At 32.4% G+C, this 10,843-nt stretch overlaps 1 protein-coding gene across 1 annotated transcript; it reads left to right on the top strand.

Moving 5' to 3' along the window:
* The first annotated feature begins 3,463 nt into the window (after positions 1-3,463).
* Positions 3,464-10,078, top strand: LOC129001120 (putative uncharacterized protein DDB_G0279653). Its single transcript, XM_054428308.1, has 4 exons — positions 3,464-3,572; positions 4,572-4,658; positions 7,697-7,842; positions 8,967-10,078. Exons 2-4 carry the CDS (start codon positions 4,572-4,574, stop codon positions 10,015-10,017), a joined length of 1,284 nt encoding a protein of 427 aa, XP_054284283.1. The 5' UTR covers positions 3,464-3,572; the 3' UTR covers positions 10,018-10,078.
* The last annotated feature ends 765 nt before the right edge of the window (positions 10,079-10,843 follow it).

Below are 10,843 nucleotides of genomic sequence, written 5' to 3'. Positions count from 1 at the left end.
ATTACCATATTACGGTATACTTACCTAAAGAAAAAAACTAAATAATTTAAATTGTTTAAATATTTAAATAAATTTGAATTGTTAACTTAAATTTCAAAGAAGTTCATTATTTGAATGGTTTGGGTTGGGTTAGAAATTAAAGTAGTTAGTTGTGGTTGTAGATAATCGCTTATGATATTGTGTCTTTTGACCCTTTTATTTTACTTTGTCTGGTAAAATAAGTAGCCTAGTTTCTTAATTTTATTTTCCTTCTAATTCGCTTGTTGCTTATTTCTGTTTGTGAACCTCTGTTTAATTGTGTTGTAAAAATACAAATAACCGCTAGAATGAATTAATACTGACAAAAAGTGATAAACTATTCATCGTTGAGTAGATGGTATAGAGATGAAGTTTGGAACTTTCATAATGAGAACAGCTGAAATTTATCTTGACTCAATCAGCTGATCCAAGTTCAAGGTTGCTAATTTCTACTCATCCTGGATCTCTCGCTCATGATTTCCAAACTGACCGGCATGTATTGCACTTAGCATGGCCGATGAGTACTGCTGCGAAGTCTGTAATAAACGAATGTAGTTTTCCTATTATTATTCACGGCCTTCAAGAATCGTTGACCCGCTAAATTACAATTCCAACTTATGCCACTTAATGCTAGAAAAGTGTGTCAAATATTACACTGACCCTTAATGTGTATATTTTAATCCTAATGAATACAAGATAATTGTGTTTTCTTTATAATAGAAAGTTGGTTATTTTTAAGTCCATTGTTTATTAATTACACCCTGCTCTTTTTATTTACGAACGTTTTCTACTTCAAGTACTTGGCTGTCTGGGTAGAACAGTTATAGTTTCTGTCTTCAAATCTGAAGGAGGGCATTTAATCCAATGATATATCAGTTTTCAACTAGGATGTCATTTGTCCTTGTTCCAATTAATTAATGCTATCTAATTAAAGTATCACGTTACAGTGTAACATGTTCATCTGAGGAACATGGTTTGGACAAAACCCTAAAAATATCATTAGCTTAAAACACAAATTAGTTTAACATAATTTTGGGGACGGATAGTCTGATCGCGAAGTGTCAGTGGCGCTAGGAGCGAGCGAATGTGTTATATAATACAGTTATATAAGCAGCGCAGTCAAGGTCAATTCTGTTGTCAAGAGATGGACCAAGACAGACGTTGCATCGGCCATCGACTCTTGAAGTTCTGTCAGCCAATATCAGTAATTCGTGAAGATTGGAAAAATTGCCAAAAAGATTTACCATATTTTTGGGATAAAATCCCTAAAGAAAGACATGGGCCTACAATTCAGATTCTCCATTACCTACCTTTGTAGGCCGTTCAACAACAGTGCAATAATGTAAACAGCTGATTTATTACATAACAATTCTGGCTTTGTTGACTAAATTGGACGTCCTATATATAAAGAAAACCATTAAAATTCCGACATATTTTAAAACCTAATTCCTTCAAGAAGCTGTCCTGTTTATGACCAAATTTTAGAATTAGATACCGGCAATCATTAGTTAACAAATTTCCAAATACTGTCTCTTAAAAAAGTTATCTGTAAAATCAAATTATACACAAACTGTTAATCGCTGGACAATAGTCAGTGCATTACTAGACTTAAGTGTTGTGCATGTGTTGGACCTGAGCTACAGATTCCCTTAACTCTTTATTGATTAAACTTTTGGCAACACTTGTTGATGAACAGGTGCTTGCTTCCTGCCATTGTTTTTTGTTAAATGTTTTACTTATTGTTCTAATATTCTTATGAACAGATTGTAAAATAAATTCTGATAAAAAAAACCAAAACCATTATATAACCACTATTTGTTCAAATTTTATTATATTATATATATATATATATGTGTGTGTGTGTGTGTGTATATATACTAATAAATACAAAAAATACATTTGTACTTATAAAAAAATATATAATTATATTTATTTAATAGCAGAGAAGTCCCAATTTTTAGGTGTAAATGAGGTGAATAAGACTGCTTAGTCTTACTATGCCTGGCCTGTACAACTAAAAATCGTAATTTATCAGCTAATAATATTATTTTTGACCTTTTTGAACTTTTGTGTCGTTTAATAGGGAATTTCAAATGCTAAGTAAAAGTGTATTTGGCGTTTTTACACAAGCTCTAAAAGTTAAAATGGCTGCCCTTTTGACACCAATAAAGTTTTTGAAGTGATTACTTTTTATTATATTGATTAAAACTTTTAAAAGTTGTATATCAAACGTCAGAAATATATCTTAAATAGTTTTTGAGATATAAATTAAAACACAAAAAACATTAAACGCAGAATATCCCTCTAATGAAGATAAAAAAGTTAAACTTGATTTTTGTTTTATTTGGCCCATTAAACTAGTTCCTGATTCCTGAATTACTTGTTATATAGTCAATGCTTGTACTTACTTAAGGGACACCCTGTAGGATATTTTGATCTGATATGGCAAATTTATTTTATTTATCCTATACTTTTAACATTTGATCAAAAACACTTTTTACCTTCCCCTTAGCAGCAAATCTTAGTACTATAGTACTATCTTAGTTCATTCCTTCCACCATGGTACAAGTTAAATATAATGTTATTCAAATGGGGAATAAATTTATCTTGTTTCCAGAAATATTTTATTAAAAATCCAATCAGACAAATTGAAATTTACTAAGTCTGCCAGTTTTCTGAGGGCATCATGAATAAGTGTTGCTAAAAGTTTAATATATGTGAGACTAGCTGTAACCCGCGGGCTTTGCCCCGTTTAACTTCTTAATTTTCAAGATTATCTCGTTCGCATGGCTCAATCACGTCCTGGTTGAAGTTTGTTCGCTACGCTCACTCACCTTTAGGTTGGAGCTCGTTCGCTGCGCTCACTTGCCTTCAGGTTAGCTCGTTCGCTACGCTAACTCGCCTCCAGGTTGAAGTTCGTTCGCTACGCTCACTCACCTTTTGGTTGCAAATTAGCTGTTGTCATAAATTAAAAACAATTAATAGTGCTGCACCCTGTTGGTAATCTTGTAAGTTTTTAATGCTTTTGCATATCATAGAACCAACTTTATAGTTGAAACAGCTGACTAAATTCTTTAATTCCCTTTAAATATGAATACTCATAAGGTTAACATGGGGATCTCTAGAGCCACTGGGGCGGAGCCCGATAGGATTTTTGAGATAAGAATGTGCCTATATGTTAATCGGGAATGTGAGCTATCATCATGCGAAATTTCAGCAAAATCCGCCCAGTGGTTAATGCGTTTACTTGTCACAAACATACATCCATACATCCAAACTTTCTCATTTATAATATCAGTAGGATTTTCTTTCAGAATCTAATATGCATAAAATTGTAAAAACTACATCTCATGCACTTGACTTTTTCTTTTCTGATAAACAAAATAATGCCAATGTTTATTAATCATACTGAGTTGTCATCATATGGTTGATACAACAAATAATGTTGCTATTAAAAAGTAAATATTTTCAACTATAAGCATAAACATATTCTGCAAAAGTGTAAATTTTGTTATTTTAAATAGTTTTTTGTTCCTCAAATATAATTTAATAAGGTATTGTAATAAAATATTATCTATTTCTGTATTATTATAATAGCCCAAAAGTGATATTATGAGACACAGTTTTGAAATCTCATAATAGTTAACATTAGTGGATGCCTAACTTGTTAGAACTAGCAGTAGGCCTATACTTTATCTCTTTATTGATAAATGTCAAAGTTAAACTACAGTTTTGTTATTGAGGCAAATTAGGAAAAATATTATACATTAACTCGTTTTTTTATATTGCAGCAATTTAATTCAATTTTGTACTAAATAGTTAGTCTACTATCAATCTAGTATTACAGTGGAACCTTGATAACAAGACCCTCAACAACAAGTCACCCTTGATAACAAATTTCATTTTTAAATCACCTTGAATTTATTTTACCCCTAATCACATACCATTTCAATCCTCAATATGTCAACCTTGATAACAAGTCTTATATTTAATAATCTCCATGAGAGCCTTGTTATTGAGGTTCTACTGTATTCTTATATAACTTACTGTCTAGCGTGATGAATAAATTATTTTGCATCATGTTGATTTTAATTTATTTAACTTATCTGGTGATTACTTTTGACCTTAATTATCTTTGACCCATGTAGCAAATGAAAAAGTACAATAGCCTTAATGAATTGTTATGAACTGATCCCTTCAAAAGACATTTTTAAATTTTGACTTTAAAAAAGTTTTATCATTGAGGTTTTTGTTTCCCATTGATTTGTATTTATCTTTCTCCATTATGAAGACATTGTTTCATATCTTTAGTTGATTAAAATTATTTCTTTTCTGAATATTTGCTTTAAACTTAAAAAGTAATTTGTATCTAGCAATTTCTTACAATTTTCTATTAATCACTGTTATAAAGAGCATACATAGAGCGTGCTATAAATCCTTTGGCATTAATTTGCTTAGCATTATATTTTGATCAATAATTTAAAATATGTAAATGTACAATTTTTCATATAAAATCCAATTGTTTAAACAAATTTTATATCTGTGATTTTTAGATGGTTCGAAAGAATAAGATTAAACGCATATCTAACCAAAACAGTCAAAGATCAAGTGAAAAACAGAAGCGAAAACTGCCAGAAGAGGTAAGCTTTTGTATATTATGAATATTATGCATTTTTTTACAATACACATTTTTTTCCTAAACATACATTAAGTTATGCTTATTTGTAATGCTTTTAACCTTACTTTGTTTATCCTTATATATAATACGTGAAGGCGATTTCTTGAAAACACTACTCCTCCGTTAATAATGGACGGATTTTTACAAACGACGTGTCAAAATAAAGTATTTTTTGTGTAGACGCCCCCTTTCACCAATTCATGTAATAAAAATCCTCAGGCTTTGCCCCACAGGCCATCAAAGTTGGATTTTCTCCCATAAGATTAACATGGGGGAATTTAAATATTTAATTGGAAACTTTGTCCCCACTAATTTGAGAGAACGGCTGGGCGTAGAAACTTGGTAGAGGTGTCCAAAGAAAGGTCTTGGTCTGTAGATGAGATATCAAAAGAAAAACTAAGCAAAATCCCTTAGGGCTCTGCCCCAGAAGCCTTTAAAGATCCCTCCACAGAGTTGTTTACATTTTGGCCATGTGAATAATACTTTTTAATAAAACAGCTGTTCATTTTTAAATTGTATTTCAAACCACACATATTTATTGGGTTACTGAATTGTACCAAATAAGTATTTGCAATGTTATTTTCTGATTTTAAAATTAATTTTCCTCTTTATCATGTCATGTTTTGCAATATAACGTTCTATTACGAAATCAGTGGAAAATCCTTTGATCACAGAAATTCTTAAATTATTTCTTATTGCTATCTTATATCTATTGTACGGGTTGGTGTCTGCCTTTTTCACCACTTTTGCCTAAATTTTATCATATTATTCTACACATATCAAATATTCATGTAGAAATATCTGCTCTTATCGTGTCTAATAAAATCCAAACATAGAAACATTGCCTAAAATGGTACCCATCTTGACAAATTATTTGCACCTGCCTATATTACGGACTTTGGCGCACTGGGTTAACATTATTGAAAATAACACGACATTTTGGCTGTAAAATATGGTACAAAGAGAAAATACTATTTTAGCAGCTACTGTCATGACAGAAAGGTCATATTCCTTTTAAACTAGACCTCATAATCCTTTATAAGATACGTTGATTTACAATATGTAAACGTCAATATATACGCAACAGCCAATTTACAGTATTTTTTCTTTTTGGAAATGTCCCATTGCTATGTCATTTGCATTATTTGTTGCCAATGAAGCCGCAAGACCATATAAACTATAAGAGGTCCCTAACAGTTTAAGAATAAAAGCCAACTTCACTTCAAGTATTCCACTACACCTATCATTCCGTAGAGAGATTATATTGACAACTTTATGTTATTGATAAGGCTGAGACAACTAACTGACATCCCCCATGTCAAGGAATTCCAGCTTTAACAGTAACCCCACAATAAATTTCTCATAACTATGCTAGAGGGTTCATTCATTGGCACAGAAGTACGATATGAACTGACGCGACGTGACAAAGGAAAAATCAAACTTACACTGTAACGGACATACCTCCCTTTGAAGTTAGAACATTTCTTCCAAAAAAATATTTTCTTTTCAAATAAAATCATATTACACTGATGAAATCACAGAAGTGTTTAACTACAAAAGACCCACCAATACGATTTTAATACTATTTAAAGGTTCTTCCAAAGGAAGAGATATCATATAACATACTAATAATAACTCCGATGAGTCAAATGACGTACGGTATGGGAAATATTTTAATCATTGAATGATCAACCAAATTTGGCAACTAACGCAATTAAAATCATTATTGTTTTCACACTTACTACCCTTTAAACAATGCTAAATGCTCAAAATATGTATATTTCACCCAATTTATCGCAGTTAGATGAATTAACGTAAGCCTTGAAAGTAACCGTCGATTTCGACGGGTTTCCCCTAGTATTCTATATTGATAATTTAATCATTTATCACTGCTACACACATAGTGTACAGATTAGTACAATGAGATGAAGCCTATAAAATAAGAAGAATTGGTGTCGGATGTTACTAATGACAGTATTTTTTATTCTGCTTTATTATAGTTTACACCAACTATTACTGCTCAAATACAATATTAAATTTATAGCCTATTTCATATTAAGTTTTATCACTATTATGTAGGGTAACATGTTACAATTCTTTTTTACAGCATTTCGTGTTGATATTGTTAGCATGTGCTGATAGGCCATAATAATTGTAGGTTCAAGAACGCAACCCGCTTTCTGTTACATTGAAGTCACCTACCAAACAATTTATGTTCCCTTTAACAGGAAAGTACCGATTATAATACTATCAGGCTGTTCTTAAGATATCTTTATTCAATTTAAATTGAATGTTTTTCAAATAAAAGAAATTAAATAGTATTCATATTTTATTTGAATTTTGACCTAAAGAACGAACTAAGACTGAAATCTAATCCTAATGAGAATCTGATTTACCATATATCAGGACGTTAGAGAATATACGTTGTAAGAAAGCCCATATTGTTCGTACTGTAAACACCTGCACAAGGACTAACCTTCCTCGCCATCCCATTCCTATACCACCCCTCCCATTCAATCAACAACAAAAGTAGTAAAACAATATGTTGAGTCATTACAATATTTCTCACAGATATTTTCCTGTCCATTAATTCAAATTATTTAAAAAAATTCCTAAGAAAGAGATGTCCCACCTCTGCTCTGCTCGTCTACCTCATGCTTAGCCCTGTGAAACATAATTTTACTACGTAGAAATGTTTAGGATTGTTAATACTCACAGTACTGTGAAAGAGTGTTATTGTTGATTGAAACAATATGTGTTGACTGGCAAAATCTACGTCACTATTACAATTTACTGTACTAAAAGCTAAAAAAATACCCATTTTCTAAAAATTAAATGTATAAAGGTGTTAACGGTACTTGTAAGAAAGCCCATCTTGTTCATACCATAAACATCTGCTTCTCAGCCTTATAATATACTATTGTAACTACCATAATACACTATACCTAACCAGTACTAATTAATATACTAATTTACAATGAGAATTTATTTATTTTTTAGCAAACCCATAGTCCAAATAAACGGAGAATCTCAGAAAGATACAATCTTCGCTCGTCCAACTCAGTGATATTTGTTGGTGAGATCCCTTGCTGCAGAACACCAGAGCAACAGAAGAAATACACAAAGTTGGGGCTCAACTCTGCTTTGTAAGTCTAGTTGGGACTTTACTTTTTACACTTTATAAGATTAAGACTCTAGAGATACTCAGCCTTGTTAGCTCTGATTAAAAATCAGATAAACTTCTGGCATCATAATCTTAGTTTCTACCTCGTAGCCATCCATACTCCACTATACTCTGTTCACAGATTTTGGGCGGTTTTAGGGGAAGAAATCTATCTCCTCCATTTGAACCTACCATTAAAAATAATAGCTCAACAGATGAGGTTTGCCAAAATATAAATCAGCTGTGCCATATATTAAGGAAAAAATGTAGTGGAGTAACTTCCACTCAAACCGCCTAAATTATGTGTTGGAGTATATAGCTGTTGAGACCATCTTACAACAGTTGTTGTTGGCTTTGGAATCCCTTCACAGACAAACTCTTAACAAAGTTATATAGCCTGAATGGGTATAAATAGGAAAATTATCCTGAATAAAATAAACAGCACATTTTTACAATTTTAATGATTTAAATTTATCAATTATATATTAATAAAATATATATTAATTCATTCAATCCATAAGTGCTTGTAAGGGATTTGAATTTCAATTCAAAGAATCATTATTTTACTAAAGTGGTTTAAATACCTGCATAAAAGTTATCCAAAATTTTGCTCAGGGCAACCGGTTTCAATCCACAAAAGGGATCTTCATCAGGCCGATCAGGATGTCAAAACATTTTTTATCTTCTTGCGAAGGTCGTCAAAAGGCGTAAAAAACATGCACACATAGTCACAAACACGAAACACGGACATTTAACATTAAAGACACGGCCGAAATTATTGCGACGACTCATCCTCTATACCTAGACTATACCTTCGCCGGGGATGAGTCGTCACAATAATTTCGGCCGTGTCTTTAATGTTAAATGTCCGTGTTTCGTGTTTGTGACTATGTGTGCATGTTTTTTACGCCTTTTGACGACCTTCGCAAGAAGTTAAAAAATGTTTTGACATCCTGATCGGCCTGATGAAGGTTCCTTTTGTGGGTTGAAACCGGTTGCCCTGAGCAACATTTTGGATAACTTTTAAGCAGGTATTTAAACTACTTTATTGAAATATTGGTTATCCGGAGGCCAAATCACGATGAAATTATTTTACTGTTTTTCTAGATTCTTGAATAGTTCTTCACCTCCTAAACGTAAACAGTCCCACATTTCAATCATAACTGTGTCATCAGAAGATGAAGTAACGAGTGAGGAATTTACATCAGAATGGGTAAAAAACTTGAATGAAAATCATAATCAAAGTGAAGAAAATGAACACTTAGATGTTATTAATAATCATCAGAAAACAGATGAAGACGGAGAGGAAGATGAACAATTAAACACTACTCAAAACCAATGTGAAGAAAATAAACTCTTGAATGTTACTGAAAGTCATCAGCACGATGAAGAAAGCAGACATGTCGGTGGTAGTGAAAATCATCAGCAGAGCGAAAGGGATGAAACTTTTGTAACTCAAAGTTTTCAGAGCTGTAAAGAAGCTGAAAGTTTGGGTTGTAATGCAAACGTAGTGAAGGAGCAAACTTTTCATCCAATGTGTTCAAGTACCCCTAACACTTCTGTTAGTTTTCACACTACTTTACATTGTCAAACTGACAAATGGAACAACCCGATACAATCAGATCCTTGTACTCTGAATTTAGCAGAAAATACTGGATATGACAAACAGGATGATACGAATAAGTCACATGATGCCTGTTTGGTTGGAGCCTCCCAGGAATCTAAAAGTTATTTTCAAGATCAGTTACGAACAGCCAAAATATCAACGTTTGTACCACCTTCACCTTCAACCTCAACTTATATATATCCTTCAATGCATCTACAAAATGAATCAAGGATATCTGCTTCTCAAAGTTTAGATCCTAGATCTAGATACATTGGATCTTGCAACAACTCAACAAAGAACAATGACAAAAATATGCCATCAAATTTTTATTTTGGTTCTTTATCAGGCCAAAACGTAACCAACCCCCTTGTATCTCCATTTGAGTCCTTCCTACATGATAGTATGAATCAACCAAACACATCTGGTACGTTTAAACTTCCTTCAGCGATTTCATGTGAACAGCAGAGGGGAAATGAGGCCGCCACAACCAACAGGAATGATGAAAAAGAATCAGACAATAGTAATCCTGTAAATGTGTTACAAGACCAATAAAACATTGTTGTGATATATAACAAATTAATTAATGTAAAAATTCACTGTACAAATAAAAACTTTTCTCCAAAAAAAATCCTGTAGGGTTTGTAACCCATTGTGACGATTATTTTTCAAATGTGAATGTGATGTTCAAGTTTGTTGTATTTCATTTTCAGAGGAAAAATCATCAAGTCTCTCTCTACAAACGTTACCTGCCACTGGGAACACCGTGGCGCCTTACATAACAGCTTTTATCTATAGAAAACCATTTTAAAAACCTTTTAATGAACAGTGATCATGTATGCAGGTCTAAGGGGAAAGCAAGGTGTGCATTGTTACGGTAGACAGTTTCTATCTAATTTCTACACTATCTTCCACATCTCTTGCACTGTTACTCATCATCTAGCCATAAAACTGTACTATTTCATTATATTTGAAGTACTAGCTGTTACCCGCGGGCTTCGTCCAGTTGGACTTCATAAGTATTAATGCAACTATTGATTGCTGTACCAGGTTGGGTGGCATTTCAAGTGGTTTTTTCATGGTTACTTCGAAGAACAACATTGGACACAATAAGCTGTCAGGGCAAAGCCATAGGAAAGTATTAAAATAAAAGATAACTATCTCCATTAAGCCTGTGGTTATATTGGCTCTATTCATGAAAAAAATCTGCTCAATTGGTCAAGTAGTTTTTCATGTTATTGACATACTCTACAAACATTCATATCTATAATATTAGTTCCTTTCATCCAAGTCAGTGACTTGATCAGTAATGCACTAAAATAATTAAAACGCTACCCCGTTTCTCAGACAATATTTTCAAAGAAAATAAACACGATACTTT

The sequence above is a fragment of the Macrosteles quadrilineatus genome, unplaced genomic scaffold, assembly GCF_028750875.1.
Source record: "Macrosteles quadrilineatus isolate MER2022 unplaced genomic scaffold, UCM_ALF_1.0 Scaffold_8__2_contigs__length_117827958, whole genome shotgun sequence".
NCBI classification, from domain to species: Eukaryota; Metazoa; Arthropoda; class Insecta; order Hemiptera; family Cicadellidae; genus Macrosteles; species Macrosteles quadrilineatus.
Note: the sequence above shows the minus strand (reverse complement) of the source record. Positions and strands in the feature narration are given on the sequence as shown.